The sequence below is a fragment of the Cajanus cajan genome, chromosome 2, assembly GCF_000230855.2.
Source record: "Cajanus cajan strain Asha chromosome 2, NIPB_CcT2T_4, whole genome shotgun sequence".
Lineage (NCBI taxonomy): Eukaryota > Viridiplantae > Streptophyta > Magnoliopsida > Fabales > Fabaceae > Cajanus > Cajanus cajan.
The window spans coordinates 47,732,138-47,751,605 of NC_138518.1; the positions used below are offsets into that span (position 1 = coordinate 47,732,138).

The window sequence follows — 19,468 nt, forward strand, 5'->3', positions numbered from 1 at the left end:
TTTTCCAATACTATTTGCGTCAGCTATTAGTCAACGCTTATTTTTCGCTGCTTATTTACCGTTTTCTTGTAGTGTGAATTTTTTCCAATAATTCTTATAAAATTTTCTTTTTTATTTTGGTCCTTATTTTATTTGTCTTTGTAATGTACTCATCTATTCATTTTGTCCTTATAATATGTGAAAAATTTGGTTTCGGTACATAACAATGTTTTTTTTCAAAAAAACCAACAAGAACAATATTATAATTTATAAGGACTAAAATAACATAACAAGGACCAAAATAAAATTTACGAGCACCATTTAAAAAAAAAATTACAAGGATAAAAACCAAAAAAAAGTGGTATGATATAGGGACCAAAAACATTTTAACCTTTTATATATTTAAGATATTTTGGTTTGTCCCTCCAAATCTTGAGATTCAGTACAAGTTATGCTTCATGATTCAAACATTATCTTGACAATTCAGGATCATAATTGGGATTTGATAACTAGCTTGTTGAAGACAAATGGTAGAACAATGGCAAGGGCGTTAACAGTACTGCACCAACAACAACAGTGTCAAGTGTATAGATAGGCAAGGCACATATTAATTTTTCCTAGTTTCATTGAAAAGAAAAGGAGTTTAGCAGAAGGCAAAGAAAAATGCAAATTAGATTAACATTATCATTCTGCAGCAGCACTTAGAACAGCACTGCCATAGTCAAGCTTATATAATACCTAACAAGTACCAACCTTTGCTCTTTTTACGCTGAAGATCTACCATCTTTCCTTGAATTGAAATTGAAGCTTCGCAAGCCTGTTCAAATATGACAGAACAAACTGCTTACTATTTATTAAGTTTTTCAGTATGAATATGTACAATCATTCAATGATGAACATAGATACAATAAACAAGATATAAGATGAAATCATTTACAGAAATTTCCATATATGAGAACCATAACAATCCCCTGGTGAGAAGCTACAGATGAGATAAAGTAGCAATCAGAGACATGGTACAAAAGGTATATTCGACTCTTCCAAACTAATTAGACATGATGAAATTGTTTCTCCACAATCGCTATTTCAATTTCAAACAAAATAACTGTTTGTGATAAACTAAATGTTTTACAGAAAGAAGCGTAGACAGTCAACATAACCAGCATACCAATGTCGAGAATATCTGACATCTAAATGTTGCAACACATCAATGAAAAAAAAAATATATTAATAAAGACTGACAAAAAACAGGAGCAAAGAGTCAAATCCAAAATGCAGGGTATGAACCCTTCTTTTATATAAAACAAGGTATTAAAATATGATATTCAATCTTCAGTTGTAGGAAAAGATGAATTCAACATTTATAGTAATATCCCTGCCATATATAGCATATCAAATTTTTTAAATATCAAGTCTTCAGATCCATGTTGTACTGTACCCATAACCCGAATTATATTTATTTCCCAAGTTTAATGCAAGTTTCAATATCCTCGTGGCCCCTATGCTCTCTTATACTGAACATGCTAAATTGCGGACCAAACAGCAGTTGTATAATAACTTCCATACTAAGACTGCAGTATGCAGTCCATTCAAACAAACAATAATTTTGGAAAGTCAATATAATACAATGAGGTGAGGAAATAGAATAAAATAGAAGGCTACCTTATACTCATCAATAGCGTGTTGAGCAAAAGCAATATCAATGTCCTTCTCCCTAGTTATATAAACAACATGAGGGCATCAATTTACATATTATTTACATAATATCAATAAAACTACACACTGAAAAAAAAAAAAAAAAAGCAACGTAACACTCGCAAAAGAAGAATCTAAAACACAATGCATAAAATATGAAGGAAGTAGTGTACAACACACACATATATATATATTGAGCAGCATTCCAAGTCACTTAAGCATAAGATAGTCCTTTCCACTTGACCAAGTATTATGGAATAACATTGCCATTGTTATCTTTGCTAATCCTATCTGCAATTATTCTTTCCACCTAAAAATGCAAGTCATGGTCCAATTCAAACTACATTCAAGGTAACAAGAAAAAGGAAACACCAAAGCAATGAAATGGAGGAAAAAACCTGACAATTTTTCTTGATAATATCTAAATCCATCTCCTTACTCACATCATTGACCTCAATCTACATATACAGCACCAAAAGATTATTAAAAATTAAATACAAAATAATACTATAGATATATATACAAAAGATATTTCTTTACTTAAATGTAATTTTTCAAAGTGAAAGAGTTATGCATAAGTCTTAACACAAAAATTTCAGTAAACATCCTCACCCCCCAAAAAAAAAAAAAAAAAAAAGAGATTACGTAATTGCACCAATTAATACCAAGGCATCAATTTTAAAACTTTATCAGGGTAGCAACTTTCTCTTTCATGATGGAGAAACAGAATGGTGATAAATGAGAGGAACTACAGTAAACCATCAAAACTGCAAAGAACATGACATTAACTAAACATGATTCAAGTCAACAACCAAACAGGTCAGTGAATCCATCAATTACACATTTTTTGAACAAAGTAGCGACCATCTCTTTTTTAAGGTCAAGACCCAGTGCACTATATATTTTCAGCACATATTCCACTGTTAAGTGTTAAAAATGTATAACATATTTTATTAGACCTTTATTGAAAGGTGAGTACCACAAAGTAGAAAGCATAAAACACTAAAAATTATATCTGACAAAAAAAACTTCCCTCAAACAAACATCAAATATTGGTGGAGAAAAGTGGTAAACTATTTCTTAAATATAAATCAGTACCAGTTATTTAACCAATTAAATGAACAAGAATGTTAAAAAAATATCTTGCAGTAGCAGAATTCAGTTACCTCCTCCCGTGAGATTGTCATCCTGTACCTGATGTCCTCTGTTACTTTCTTTCTATAATTCAAAACTTTCTTAAAACCACTATGCTGCAATCCCAGAGACATAACGTAATACAGTTCAGCAAAAAAAGAAAAGAGGAAAAATCTCAACTTACAATGGATTAATCAAACAAAATAATGAAAAACATTATATTAATGGGTAAAAAAGAGACAATACAACATCATAACAATTATTAATGCATAATAAACAATATAAATGAAAAGCATACATTTTGCAACTCAACAATAGACTTCCACTGACAATGCAAATGTGACTGGCCTTTCCATTTTATCAGCAATTCCATATCATTCCAATTAGGTTCAGAATCAAACAAGTGACTCATTAAAACAGGTTCTATGGATCTATTATTCCTCTGAGCCTCAGCAGCCAGGCCCTTCGGCTGATGCCAAAGCACCTTTCCAATGGAGACCCCATCATCCTCTTCGATTTCTTCCTGAAGAAATATTAATAGAACCACATCAATAAAGATAAATCAAAAGTATACACAAGTAAATAGGCAGTATTATAGCAACTTAGCTAAGTCATATTCCCGTCCCACCTTGCAATTCATGCCCATTCAAACAAAAAACAATGATAAAAGCATAACTAAGAAATCATAATCATTTTGCAGCATTATAGATCAGAGTATGCAGATCCTTTGATAGACATAATAAACGGAGATAGACTTCAAAAAAGCACCTGCACCTCAGACAAATTCTAGGTGTATCAACTCTACTCAGAATTCTAAGGTCCCTGCAGTGCAATGTTATCTAATCTAAAGCATGAGAGCTACTGCTTCTGAAATCAATAGCATAAACTCTCAATTAATCAATAAACCTCAAGACAAAAATCTCTATTACCACAGTAATACAAAAATGTCTTCACCAATTACATACAAAGTCAAACCAACCATCATCATTCAATACAACACTTGCTTAAGACAGCAGACTTGATGTCACAACTTAAGCCCTTCTTCAAGCCAAGCATGCCACTCATTTTTCTCACACATACAGATCAAAAGATATCAATGCCTTGCCTACATCCTTAAAAATGTTCAATCTTTGATTCATCATTAATTCAAAAAAAAAAAAATCCCATACCTTTTATTGAGCCATCTTATAAGCAGTGCCCAACTTGTTACACAGTATTTCCCTTCTAAGTATACTTAATCATCAAGCAATAATAAAGAGAGAAAAATTACTAAAACAGTACAAACATCAATATGGGACAGATCGAAGGGGGAGCATGCCATTTATAAAAATATACTATGATAAAAATATATTTATAAAATAAATATATAATTGTTAAGAAAATATTTAACTTATTCTTTAATTGGTCCTTTAATTTGTTTGAGATTAACTCTTCCTGTTTCAGTTATTATAATTAAGAAATCATTTTCAGCTATGTATATGATGAAAAATAAACTTAAGGACAATATCGAATATACATTTTTAATTTTATATTGATAAATTGATTGAAAGTTTATGCATATTCTATTTTGTTAATGAATTTTATGATTTTTAAAAAATGATATTCATATGTTAGATAAACAGAATAATGTATTTAACGATTATAATTTAAATTTTATTTAAATCTATTATTCAAAAAAAAAAAATTGCCACCCCCGGTTTCATAAGGTTCTGGATCCATCCCTGACATCAATATCATAACTGATTTGTCCCTACTCTGGGACAGCTTCTTTCTGGTAAGGTTTAAAATGTTTTAACAAACAGTGTCATACAGAGATATGGCAAGCTACAAATGTTTTGCTAAGGTCAATTGCAACAATCTACAACAGCCTATTACATATTGATGTTACTCCAGCATAGAAACAATAATTGTGAGTTTATCTTACAAACGTCAAAATCTCATTGTTTTGAGAACCGGACCAAACCAGCCAGTTCAACAGGGAATCAGTCTATGACCAGTCCATTAACTCCAAGAAACCAAGCATTACATAAATTGGGAACCGGATCAAAAACAGTGAAAACGGTCAAAACTCAGAGAAGAAAACAAGTTTGAACCCATATTGTTCAATTTTTTAATTTTTAAAATTTTATTTAAAATATTTTTATGATAATTAAAAACACATTTCATAAAGATTATAAATTGGTGTAAAACATTTTTAATAAATTTTTTTATAAAAATATAATTTAGTCATTTATATTAATTTACAATTTTTTATATCTTGATTCATGATATTTTACAGTTATATATATTTGATGATTTCATTTTAAATGAAAACTTGTAATTGTTAATGAACATGGCTATATTTCATTAAAATTTAAATTTAAATATTATGATATATTTAGCTTGGACTTTTTATGTGTACTTTGCATGTTAAGAACATATAAAGCAATGTTTTATTTTAATTTTTAGTGTTATAAAATTCTGATATCATATTTATTTAATATTATTTTAATCAATACTGATTCGTGTATCGTTTAACCACATTTAAATGATTGAGCCTTAACTAGTGTCTTGATGGGTTTAATAATCGGTTCAATTTTAAAAACATTAGAAAGTTCACAATTAACATTTAGGTTACATTTGGATGGGTAATTATAAAATTTGAAGGAATTTGGATTCTTGAACTTCAAATTACTTTGATTTAAACTTATTTCATTTACCAAATGCTTTGTTTGTTCGAATAAATTAATTCAAATTTCTTAACTTTAAAATTCTTAATTTGGATAGGATAATTTAATTTTCACCATATGCAAAATTGATTTTTAATATATATATATATATATATATATATATATATATAGACTTAGATATGTTTTATTCTCTCAAATTTAAGATAAATTTATTTTTTGTCCCTCAAATTTAAAATTATTATTTTTAGTCACTATAATTTCAAAAAATATTATTTTAGTTTTTATATTCAAATTTTGTTAAGAAATTTATCAAATATTATTACATAAAATTTACCTATTGGTGTCCCAGTTAGTGAAAATATCACATTAAATTTGGTTGATATTGTATAACCGTCTTAATTAATCATTTTTAAATATATTATTCATGACCTGAGGAACTAGAATAAACTTTTTAAAATTATATGAACTAAAAACAATAATTTTAAATTTAAGGGATAAAAACAAATTTATTTTAAATTTAAGAGACTAAAAATATATTTAAATCATATATTTAAATTAAAGTTTTAATATTAAACTACGAAAATAAACACTAATTAATTTTTAAATATTTAATAGTTTAAAAATAATTTGGAATGTTTATTAATTCAAAATATTATTGGTACTTTTTACATCAAAATTGCCGGATAAGAGAGAGAGGAAGGAGAAAGAAGAGAGAGGGTTGCGACTTGCGAGGGACGCGAGAAAGTGATAGAAAAGAAAGAAAAGTTAAAGAACAACAAGGAGATAGAGAAAAAAGAGAAAAAGTGGGAATAGTAAGAAGATGGAAAGGAGGGAAGAAAGATGAAAGAGAGAGAGCGCTAAGAATAATATAGAGGTGAGACAAGAGAGAAAAAGTAAGTATTAAGAAATTCAAATTCTTTCTTTTTTGTTTTTGGAGAATTAAAAATCCTACAATTGTAAGTAATCAAAATACTTTCTTAAATTACTATAATTTCAATTTCTTTCTAAATTTCATATCCAAACAAAAAAATTTCACTATAAAACATTTTAAATTCATTAAATAAAAACAAATTACTCTATTTAAAATCTTCGTCTAAACATACTATTAGCAAATTTTGGTAGATAGATGAACCCAAAACATTTGCACCAAAGAGAGACCAGCAGAGAGAGAGAAACCGTTCTCAAATTTGTGAAAAGCATTGATTATAAACATAATAAGTAGGCTATACCTCTTGGGATTTCTTCTTCCCTTCATCAGCTTCTTCACTTTCTTCACTTTCAACATATGATACTTTCCTAACTGTCCTACTAGAAGTGCGAATTTCATTTTTGCGCATAGAAAAACTAGTTAGTGCAGCTGAACGACTATTATTTTTGCGTACATGCACACTTCGCTTTTTTATGCTTCTAAAATCCTCGTCACTGTCACTGTCAAAATTATCTGTTGTAGACTCATCGCGTGTGTTTGTTTTTACGTTAAATGAAACTAAATGGTAATTCATTTTTTCCCTTATTTCTACTTTTCTATTTTGGAAAACGTAAAAAAAATTGTTAAATAATATTCAAACGGTAAAATAAACACGTTGATCTTCATCATCAAACGATGATTTAACTCTTCTTTGTCGACAAGAAGTTGTATATTTGCGGTCCCTGGAAAATCTTATACTTTTCCCAATTTTACCTCGTTGCCTTCCCTTAGCCTTCTTATCGAAGTACGAATCATTGTTATCCGAGAAATCTATTTCCTCGTCACTATTATGCGCTTCATCCGAGTCTTCACCTTCCCAATCTTTATCCTGGTATTATAGTTCAATCACTTAATTATAGTCAAAAGCATCAAGGAAAACCAAAAATAAAAATTAATCACTGAATATTTACTCCAACATTAACAGTAAATCAACATACGATCCGTAAATAACATACACAGCCCCCTTTTCCTGCCAAGAGAAATTAATAGAAATTTAAAATAATTACTTGAGGACGAATGTGTATTTTTTGTAAAGCGACCAAATTGTCCTTATTTTTTCATACTTCTTTACATTTCTATGGATATTTATGTTATTCTATATACATTTTAACTTCCTTTCCTTTCATTTCTTTTTTCCTACTAAACAACTTAAAAAATCATCTCACTTTCTAGTTTTTACTCCTTTTCCTTCCGTCTTCTTTCCTTTCCCTTTCTTTCCTAAACCAAACACGCCTTAAAGGATGATACAACTTTTTAGACACCAGAAAGTGTTTTAGTATCTCTCTTCTCCTTCCCTCACTTCCTTTCATTCACTTTCTCTCAGTTCTTCAATACTAGCAATCACAAATTAAACATTTATCGAAAAAATAAATAAAAACCTGAACCCAAGTTTTTCATCATCATGGCCTCAAACTCCAAAATAACAACATAAAGGAAAAAAAAACAATACATCAATATTTTTCTCCTTTTAAACAAACAAAATCAAGCAAATGCCACATTAATGAACTTCCCTGTTTCATGTTCTGGTATGGAAGACGGCCCCTAGAAATTTCCAGCGACTATCAAGGTCCAGAACATTCAAAATTGTGACCTGCCCTAAGTCATCTCAACTCTGGGCTTATATAGTTTTCATATCATTTATTGCATCTACGAGATTTTAGGGATCGTTTCCAACAATCCAGGGATAATTGTAATAATATGGTGGAAACTTACCTGACCAACTTATATTCTCTATCATCTAGTAATATTATCTAACCAACACCATTTTCCTGTGAAAAGCTTGACGCACTTTCTCCTTCTGAATGCATCTCACTTCTCTGCAGTTATCAAGTCCTTGTATTTCAGCATCCCCAATTCTCTATCAGACAAACCCTGACCATATTAAATCTCTCTCTCTCTCTCTATTGCCTAGTAATACTAGTTATTTATTATTTATTAAATTAAAACCATAGAGCGAAAAGAAATGCATTTCAAAAGTGTATTTTCATGCTAAATACTTAAAGTATTATTTTAACGAATATATTAGTTACTGGTAAAAAAAATTCACAGGATTTCTATATGATTACTTTCCAACACTTTCAAGTGGCATTCATACAGAGAATGCATTTTAAAGCTGAATACTGCAAGCAGAAGGTTTCGGTTTAAATGAATCAAGTCAATCAACTATCACAAGTATAAATATCACCTATTGCAGACTACCAAAAGGCATAACTTATAAAGGAAGCATATATACAATACTCAATTGCCATTAGTATCCTTAATGCAAATTAAAAATTTCCAATAAAGATATCCCACATTCCCACACATCATGGTAATAAATTTTATTATCAATACAAACAAAACCAACTGATTCATACTGTTTATTTGATCACTAAAAACGACAAAAAGCAGCTACATAAAAAAACTATCCATTTCATATATTTCACACCCGAGACATTGATCACATTCAATGTCATCAAAATAGTGCATTCAAAATAAATTACTTCTCTCTTCATGAAAATTATTCACTGCTGAAAATTATAAACAAAATAAGTATGGTCAAACAACCAAATAAAAAAAGCCCCAAACAGAAGTCCAATATAGAACCATAAATACTTCAAGTACACCATTAGTGATCAGAGTCCAAGCCAACAAAATGATGGATATATTTTAATTACATAACAGTCTAAATTAAGGAGGAAGCATTGCCAGTTAGCCACACATGACAAACCCCTAACTGTGATAAGTGCAGCTTATACACCATCCAAATCCAACAATTACAAGTGGAAGTGTGCAAAAAAATCGTTGATGTGGTTCGGCATAAATCTATATTCTATAGGTAAATATAGCAGTGCAGAAAACAGAGTAAAAAGGATGAAATGTAATGGAATAAGGCCAGCATTACTCAAAAGTATACACTACTTCATCTATAATGAAACCACATTTACTAAATGCACATCCTACAATACTAATTTACATCTCAAAACAAAAGGCAAACTATATGACAATCAGACAAAGGAATGCTTATATTAAATCATTGTTACAACAAACAAGGATCAAATCCCACACAACTTATCTCATCATGCAAATTCATGATCTACTGTATGCAGTACCAAGTATGTCTAAATAAAAAAATTGATATTAGATCTGATTTATACGCTCAAAGGCATATTTGGCAAGCCAAATTTTGCAGAGGGGGACAATTAAGGGAAGCACAAGTAACAAAATTACAAGGTTTGGAGCAATGGAAAGAAATACAGTTCCAGCAGGGAAAAAAAATCATTCCCTCAAGCATGGTAGCATCCAGGTGCTAACATTTACCTATGTTTTGCATGATTTGGAAGGGAATAAAGGTGTGAAGTACGGTGGAAGTGGGAACTTATGGTGGTTTTCTTTGCAGTGAAATGGGAAGGGCAAGGATTAATTTATGTGGGCCCCACTGAAATTTGTTTACAATTATTGCAGGCATGGAATGGCACACAGATTTAGTGCAGGGCTGTATTTCAATTGGCAGGCTGCCAGGCTTAATATAACAACTAGTTGCTTGGATAAACATTCAACTCAAAGGAGGACTTATAAAAACAAAAGTCAAAACAGTGGTGGCAGCATTGTCATAAATTCATAATTTATTTATACCTCCAAATAATTTTCAAATGTTTTTTGCATTTTTTTAATTAAATAAAAGCTTTGTAAGAATATAGGTAATAAATAATAAGTTGTGTTAAGAGAAAAATATCTAGTAATTAATTTCACTCACTCTTCCACTCATCCAAACAAGCAAAAAGAAATTTCTCCATTTCTTTCCTTATTTTTATCCATCTAAACAACACATCTTTTCTACTCTATTCTCTCTTTTATTTCTATATTTACTATTTCTTTTCCTCTAACTAATTTCTTTTATATTTCACTTCTAATCCAAACAGGGCCTTAGAATCCCACATGCCATCACAAAAAGTAAATCGCAAGTGATACAGAATAAGCAATGACAATAGATAGCCACAAATACACACCTTATTTGTAGCACGATTGCTTGTTGAGGGCTCAAAGTCTGCATCATCAGGATCGTCTTCTGCAAGGTAATAAACCAAAAAATATATTAAAAACTGCAACACAGGAGTTCATCTCTAATAATAACAACTGAACAAGGGCTAGATTAGCTAATTTCAGAAATAAAACTTCAACATACAGCAACATTCTATATACTTAAATGCAGAGTTCACTACCATCTGCTTCATCCTCTTCTTCATAATCAGCATCACCATCATTATCTTCAGCATCGTCTGAAATCCTAGACTTGTGCATATGCCTTTTGACAATAGTAGACATCTGTTGAGGCCGTGAATTTGATCCAGTGGGTTGACGAAAACCACTGTAATGCATGGAGTCATTTTGCTCATAATATTCATCAGACAACATCTCTTCAGCAGGGATATCAGAATAGCCTCTTGGATCTTTTCCTGAATCCTTTGGTCCATTATCATCTTCTGAGTCTAAACTTTCCTCTCTGTCTTCTGATGAATTATCATCAGACCCATCTGCATTTCTATAGTCTGATCCATTTTTTGATTCATGTGCTGATTCAGAACCATTCTGAGGGCACCTGGACTGGCAGTCCTTCCAAAATGTAGTACCCCACCTTCCTCCAGTAGCTGTTATGCTGCCCTATTCTCTATGTTTTGATTCTCTTGTGCCAACTCGATCATAAACAGTTGCCTCCTTTTGCAGCCTACTACCATCTGGTTTGCTGTCACTCTCATACTGTACCTCCATGTTCATATCAAATTCTTTTTCATTAGAAATTGCATAAGCACATCCATTATCTACTGACCTACTAGATCTATCAGCATTCTGTCCTTGGCCCTTCTCTTCCATGACACCATGTGAAACTGCATCATGTGAAAAGTGGTTAAAGAAAGCCATCCTGTCATGCAGGACTAGCTAACAATTTTCTTCACTTCATGCAATCTCTTCACTGTTAAGAGCAAGATAACTAAAAGCCTGGTTACATGTCACCTTTTCATTCAAGTATCGTCTCAAGTCTGAACAAGAGAGTGAAAAACAATCAGTAGGACCTTGAACCATGCTCAAGCAACTAGCCACACAATGAAAATACAATACCAAACAATATAAATTAATTACATAACTAAATAGACAAAAGCCATATCACCAACAAGTTCAAAAAGAACCGATAGGAGGAAAGGCAAGATGACAAAAGAAATTTCCATCTTATACATTATTGTAGAAGAATTTATCTTCATAACCAACCGAGCACACTCAGCTGTTACTAGCATAACTACAGTGCCAAAGTACCGATCAGTGGCATCAGTGAGTTGAAATCCTTGCACAAACCACTGGTTAACGAGTGACTCAAAACCAAAATTATTCGTCCATACATTTTCTACCAAACCAAGTAACATTTTCTAGCAAACCATGTTGCTGGCAAATGCACATGAAATTCAAAAGCCCAGTTTGTTTCAGGTTAAATTCAAAAGCAGAACTAGAAACTGTCACTCTAAACTACTAAACTTAACTCCAAACTTCAAATACTAGGGTTAAAAAAGGAAAAACAGTCATATCCGCATTAAAATTGAATCCCATTGATCAAGGAGGGAAAAGGCACTACTTCAAACGAGTGCCCCAACGGTCAAAACCGAATTCCACTAACTCTGCGCGGTCCAAAACGCGCGAATTCAATCAAGTCATCACTACGCAACTAAAAACAACTCCAACAACAAAAACGATAACAAAGCCAAATCAAAACGGCAAAACCAACGGATCAACGAGCAAATTCCACAAGAAGCAAGCGAAGCTCGCGCCAGTACAACCCCTACAAAACTCAAACCGCGACCTAAATCCACAATCAGAAACCTAGTTCTGCAAACGGAAACAAAAAAACTAATCGGAACAAATCCACAAACAGCAACAGCATGAGGCTCACCTTTCTCCACCTGAAGAAAGAGCAACAGAGTTCAACCAATTACGCCAAACAGAGGAAGCGCGGTGCGCAGGTTAGCAAGCATGCGCACCTTTGCCAGCGAGGAATCGCCGGAGGAGAGTATCGAGAAAAGCGAGACGCGAATAGTCGGAACTCCGACGGAGAAGTGCTGCTGGTGAGTGAGATTCAGAGTAGTGAAGCGGCGGCGAAGGAGTCGGAGATTCACCGGATGCGGCGGCGATTGTGATGTCGGAATTTGAGTGGGAAAACGAAGCTATTTGGATTAATAGAGGAAGATGGTGTGCCCAAATGAAAAGAGAGGGTTAGTTATGTTTCCAAAGAGAGGTTGGTTAATTTTTTGTCTTTGCCTTTGAGAGACACGTGTAAAGAAAAAAAAAATATATATATATATATATAGATGAGGGTTCAAACGACACCAGTGTAACTTTTACTAAGTGTTACACCACTCAATAACTTTATATTAAATGTGAAATTTGAAAATCCAACCGTTAGATTGAAAATTCATATCTCTTAGATCATATATATTAAGTTTTATATTAATCTAAGATGATTTGATACTTCATTCTCACAAAATAAAATTAACGTAATATATACATTTCAAAATATACTAAAATATGAACACTTTGATTACCTTCAAGTTGTTGTTCAATTTTAACAAAATTTGATATATATGATCTAAGAGATTTGAACTTTCAATCTAATAGTTGGATTTTCAACCGTTAGATTGAAAATTCATATCTCTTAGATCATATATATCAAATTTTGTTAAAATTGAACAACAACTTGAAGGTAATCAAAGTGTTCATATTTTAGTATATTTTGAACTTTCAATCTAATAGTTGGATTTTCAAAATTCTCATTTAATATAAAGTTATTGAGTGGTGTAACACTTAATAAAAGTTACACCGATGTCGTTTGAACCCTCCTCATATATATATATATATATATATATATATATATATATATATATATATATATATATATATATATATATATATATATATATATATATATATATATATATATATATATATATATATATATATATATATATATATATATATATATATATATATATATATATATATATATATAATCTATACTAATATATCTATCTATACTAATATATAAAAGGAATACTCTTTTTAGTAACTATCTTAGTCTCCACTTTTCTTGACCATTATACCCTTTTATTTTTAAAAATTATAAAAAAAAAATTAATCAAATTTAAAAACTTGAAACTAATGAATCTATACTTCTATGCTAATATATAAATGGAATATTGTAATACCCCGAATTTTCTACTAATACAATATTAATCATTACTTATTTTTATATTTATGAAGATTATTTTTTTAATAGTTATTTTAGTTAATTAAAGGGGTTTTTATAGAATATTGTAAAGGTTTGTAATAATTTAAATTATTTATGAAATTTTGTATAAAATTCTATTTTTTTAGGCTAGAACGGGCTGTTCCAAAAAGTGGAACGGGCCGTTCCAAAGGATGAAAGTAAACTATTTTTGAAGTAGCAGAACGGGTTGTTCCAAAAGTAGAACGGGTCGTTCCAAATTAGTAAAGAGTTCCATTTGGGTTATTCTAGAACGGGCCGTTCCAAGATTCTAAAAATGCCTAAAAAGTTTAGTTGGAAACGGGCCGTTCTAATTATAGTCAATGTGTGTTAAAATGAACCCTAGAACGGGCCGTTCTGATTTTAGAACGGGCCGTTCTAGTTGAAAATTTTACATATAATCGAAGGGTCCAGAACAGGCCGTTCCGGATTCATAACGGGTCGTTCTGGGTACCCCTGAATGTCTATAAAAAAATATAACTGAGAAAGTGAAAACTTAGAGAGAGAAAGAGAGAGAAAGAGAGAGAGAAAGAGAAAGAAAGAAAGAGAAAGAGAAAGAAAGAGAGGGAAAGAAAGAGGGAATCCAGAGAAGGAGATTAGCAAGGCTCTGCTCTAGTTTCAGCTCTTGCTTATTGAGGTAAGGGGGGAGTGAGAAACCTCGCTCGGGGGTGTGAGAATAATTGTTGGATAGTCTGATTGTCGGATTGGCCCTCAATCCATTGCCTGTTGCATGCTTCTAGGAACATGCAAAGCATTAATGTGTTCTGTTTTATTTTCTGTTTGCTCTACTTTGTTTCTTGTTGGAAGTAATAAATGAATATGTAATTAATGTTAAAAATAAATAAGTTTTAATATGAATAAGAATGCTCTCTGTGGATTCCTGTGCGGACCTTATGAAGAATAATTATGACCTGACTATGTGAAATATGCATAAATGACACGAGACATAAGAATGAACTATTGAGACAAGTTATGATTATGAGAATATGAAAAAATGATGACATGATGTACTAAATGAAATTCTGTAATAAGTCAAATGTTGAGTCAATGAAATAATGAATGTATGACATGCATCATATGCACATATAACTCCAGGTGTGCCGCTTATGCCGCATACCAGTGATGTACTGAGATATTTTAGGTGTATCTTAGGGTCACCAGTGATGTAACATGATAACAAAGTGTACCTTAGGGTCACTCACGACGTAACATGCTAACAAGGTGTACCTTAGGGTCACCCACGACGTAACATGCTACCAAGGTGTACCTTGGGTCACCCACGACGTAACATGCTAACAAGGTGTACCTTAGGGTCACCAGTGATGTAACAAGCTATCAGAAATGTGAAACTTCCGTATGGCGCCACATGCATGCATTTATGAGTCGAGTCCATGACATCATAGCATGATAAAGGAATGTACATGTGATACTGATCATGTATGGGTATTGTTTATATGTGATTAGTGTTTATGACTTATAATTGTTGTGTGTGTGCTATCTAACCTTTATTTCTTCACCTGAAACTGAGTGAAATGTTTCTCACTCCCTTGTTGTTCTTGTATATGTTTAAATTATGTTACAGGTGATCATCATCATGAGGATGTTAGTGATGAGGCTTAAGGCTTCAGTCGGGCATGCTCTGATAGGATGTGACATCGGGCATAGCTAGGCTTAGTTTAGGATGTTATTGTTTTAAAAGCCTTAGTTTTATTTTCTTTTGTAATTTTGAATGTTCATGATAAAAGACCAAAATGTGCATCTTTGTCATATTATTTTTATTACATGATTTGGAAGTTATATATTAATTCCTAATTAGGAGGCATTGCCACCTTTGCTGGAATTAATCTATATTTTTCTTTATATGATTTCTTGAATTTTGATATTTACATGTTGAGTTTTTATGATTTATGACTTACGAATGTGAATCTTCTACCTTATAATATTTGAGACAATTATTTTATCCATGAAAGAGGTTGTCAACTATGAAAGATTTTATTTACTCAAAAAGGAAAAAAATTATTGTTTACATTTATTGTGTATTAATGTTGGGGTAGAAGGTGTCACCGATATCATTTTCAATAACTACTTTTGGTTTCCATTTTTATATTAATCATTTTATCATTTATTTATTTTTAATAACTACTTTTTTTACGAGTAACTTCTCATTTTTTTAGTACAATGCAGGCACGAAGTGCCTTTTTCATGCTAATAATATATAAAAGGGAATACCACTTTCAATAACTATTTTTGGTAACCACCTCAGTCTCCACTTTTTATTTACTATTATACCCTTTTATTTTAAAAAATTAGAAAAAAATATTTTTTACTCAAATTTAAGTTACTACTTTAATAATTATTTTGGCTTTCTATTTTTACGTGGACCATTTTATCTTTTATTTATTTTTAATAACTACCTTTTTTAGGAGGAATTTTTCATTTTTTCTCTTTTTATTTATTTGTTTATTTTTTTTAATACAATGTAGGGACGGAGTGCCTATTTCTTACTAATCTATAGTAATATATAAAGGGGATACCCTTTTCGCTAACTATCTTGGTCTCCACTTTTTTTTACCATTATACTCTTTTAATTTAAAAAATTAGAAAAAATATTTTTTAATCAAATTTAACAACTTTGAAATAATAAATCTAGACTAATATATAAAAGGGATACTACTTTCAATAATTATTTTTGTTTACATTTTTACATGGACCATTTTATCCTTTATTTATTTGTCAATAACTACTTTTTTTATTAGTAACATCTCATTTTTTTCCTTTTTTATTTATTTATTTTTCAAAATATAATGCAGGCGTGAAGTGCCTTTTTCTTGCAAATAATATATAAAGGGAACACCACTTTCAATAACTATTTTTGGTAACCACCTTTGTCTCCACTTTTTTTTACTATTATACCCTTTTATTTTAAAAAATTATAAAAATATTTTTTTACTCAAATTTAAGTTAATACTTTAATAATTATTTTGGGTTTCTATTTTTACATGGACCATTTTATCTTTTATTTATTTTTAATAACTACATTTTTATGAGTAATTTCTCATTTTTTTTATTTATTTGTTTATTTTTTTTAATACAATGTAGGCACGGAGGGCCTTTTTCCTACTAATATATACTAATATATAAAAGGAATACCCTTTTCGCTAACTACCTTGGTCTCCACTTTTTTTAACCAATCAAATTTAAGACTTCAAACTAATAAATCTATACTAATCTATACTAATATATAAAAGGGATACTACTTTCAATAACTATTTTTGTTTCCATTTTTACATGGACCATTTTATCCTTCATTTATTTGTCAATAACTACTTTTTTTTATGAATAACATCTCATTTTTCCTTTTTTATTTATTTATTTTTTAAAATATTCTATATTAATTAATATATAAAGAGGATATCCTTTTCGCTAACTACCTTGGTTTCCACTTTTTTTGACCATTATAACCTTTTAATTTAAAAAATTAGAAATAAAATATTTTTTAATCAAATTTAAGAACTTCAAACTAATAAATCTATACTAATATATAAAAGGGATACTACTTTCAATAACTATTTTTGTTTCCATTTTTACATGGACCATTTTATCCTTATTTATTTGTCAATAACTACTTTTTATGAGCAACATCCCATTTTTTCCATTTTTATTTATTTATTTTTTAAAATATAATGCAGGCACGAAGTGCCTTTTTCTTGCTAGTAATATATAAAGGGAATACCACTTTCAATAACTATTTTTGTTTCTATTTTTATGTGGACCATTTTATCTTTTTTATTTTTATTTTTCAATAACTACCTTTTTTATGAGTAACTTCTCATTTTTTTCCCTCATTTATTTATTTATTTTAATACATTGCAACCACGAAGTGTCTTTTTCCTGCTAGTAATAATATATAAAGGGGATACCCTTTTCGGTAACCACCTTGGTCTCCACGTTTTATGATTATCAGTCATTTTGAATTAATGAAATGAAATATCTTAATTTTAAAATTTTTTAAAAATTTACAAACTTAATCTATATATTAAAAACTTTAAATTCAACAGTTGGATCCTTTAAATTTGATATGAAACATGAGTTATTAAACGATCTAAATATAGGTAAACTTACTCCTAAAGTAAATGGATCTCTCTTCATATATATATATATATATATATATAGGAAAAATGCTCCTGATAAAATAAATTAGAATTTAAAAAAAGTGGGTAGATATTTTTTAAAATAAAACAATTATATATACTAACAAGGTTAAGATACTTCATTTATATTTATAACTATTGTAAAGGAAATAGGTTTTTATAACTATCATTTTTATTTTCATTTTTATATTAGACACTAACATCTTTAGATTTAATAAAAAAAAATTCTTTCAAAAATAAATATATAAAGATACAAAGTGTCTCCTTCCCTACCAGTACCTTTATAATAATTAAATAAGTAATTATTGTTTGATTGTTCAACTAGTGTTGTAATTGCTTCTTAAGCTTAAGATCTTGAGTTTGATTCTTGGATTATATTAGTATATTAATTTTTCAAAAAAAATTAGTAATAAAAGGATATATATATATATATATATATATATTATCTTTAAATATAAATTATTAAAAAGAAAAGAATATAATTAGGTGTGTAAGTGGATACGGGTAATTCACATTGACCAAAATTGAGACAATGAATTTTAGATAAAATTATTTTAGTATTCAAATCAAGTTTAATTCAATTTGATCAAAACCTAGTATTGTACAGGTCAGATAATAAATAAGTAATTAATGTTTGATTATTCAATTATAGTGTGTTTGGATGAGGAATTTTACAAATTCAAGGAATTTTAAATTCTTGGTATTTGAATTACTTTGATTTCAATTTCTATCATTCTTTAAATATTTTGTTTGGATGAGTCAATTCAAATTTCTTAAATTTATATTGTTAGGTTGAATATGATAATTTAATTTCATCATAGTAAAATTGATTTTAAAAATATTTATATGTTGAGATTTTTAAATTAAATTTTATAAAAATAAATATTAATTCATTTTTAAATATTTAATAATTTTAAAAATTAATATTAGATAATATTTAATAATTTTAAAAATTAATATAAGATAATATTTAATAATTTTAAAAATATTTTTGAATATCTAATAATTAAAAAAATGAAGAGATAAGATAAAATATATAGGTGAAATAAGAAAAATAAATATGAAGAATTTCAAATTCTCCTATTTTTGGGAGAATTTGAAATTCTACTATTTTAAGGAATTTCACAAATGCTTGGATTTCAAATTCTTTGTAAATTCCTCATCCAAACAAAACATTTCACCTCAAGGAATTTAAAATTCTTCAAATAAATGAATTACTCTATATAAATTTCTCATCCAAACATACCATTAGTGTTGTAATTGCTTCTTAAATTTATGGTCTTGCATTTGATTCTTGGAATATATTAGTATATTAATTTTTCAAAAAAAATTAGTATTAAAAGGATATATATATATATATATATATATTTATATATATAAATTGATCCAATGAATTCAGATCATATTTTTTTAGTATTTAGATAAGACTCAATCCAATTTAATCAAAACATAGTATTGTGAAGGTCGGATGATGAGTTTTGTGTTTTCTAACCTTTACGCTACTCAACTCGATCATATCTAATAATAATAATAATTATAATAATCTATATCATTATATAAAAGAAATATTTTTTTTTAGAGTGTGTTT

General features: G+C 29.5%; 2 protein-coding genes across 9 annotated transcripts; both read right to left on the minus strand.

Annotated features, from left to right (window-relative positions):
• Window positions 1-346: 346 nt before the first annotated feature.
• On the minus strand, window positions 347-4,982 carry LOC109804652 (protein CHROMATIN REMODELING 5). Of its 3 annotated transcripts, XR_014431917.1 has the most exons (7): window positions 3,107-4,982; window positions 2,841-2,924; window positions 2,073-2,132; window positions 1,857-1,984; window positions 1,642-1,693; window positions 733-796; window positions 347-538 (listed from the first exon to the last, which is right to left on the minus strand). XR_014431917.1 is itself a non-coding variant. In XM_083069970.1 (5 exons), exons 1-5 carry the CDS (start codon window positions 3,218-3,220, stop codon window positions 489-491), a joined length of 372 nt encoding a protein of 123 aa, XP_082926096.1. In that variant the 5' UTR covers window positions 3,221-4,977; the 3' UTR covers window positions 347-488. The 3 variants fall into 3 exon arrangements, 1 of the variants encoding a protein (XP_082926096.1); XR_014431918.1 differs by lacking the exons at window positions 1,857-1,984; window positions 2,073-2,132; XM_083069970.1 differs by lacking the exons at window positions 1,642-1,693; window positions 1,857-1,984 and having other exon boundaries at window positions 3,107-4,977.
• Window positions 4,983-6,642: 1,660 nt separating this feature from the next.
• Window positions 6,643-12,715, minus strand: LOC109805376 (protein CHROMATIN REMODELING 5). 6 transcript variants are annotated; one of them, XM_020367438.3, is made up of 4 exons: window positions 12,450-12,697; window positions 10,647-12,297; window positions 10,434-10,492; window positions 6,643-7,273 (listed from the first exon to the last, which is right to left on the minus strand). In XM_020367438.3, exons 2-4 carry the CDS (start codon window positions 10,837-10,839, stop codon window positions 7,040-7,042), a joined length of 486 nt encoding a protein of 161 aa, XP_020223027.1. In that variant the 5' UTR covers window positions 10,840-12,297; window positions 12,450-12,697; the 3' UTR covers window positions 6,643-7,039. The 6 variants fall into 6 exon arrangements, with proteins under 6 accessions (XP_020223027.1, XP_020223025.1, XP_020223026.1 ...); XM_020367436.3 differs by having other exon boundaries at window positions 10,647-12,371; XM_020367437.3 differs by having other exon boundaries at window positions 10,647-11,309; window positions 12,362-12,697.
• Between the last annotated feature and the right edge of the window lie 6,753 nt (window positions 12,716-19,468).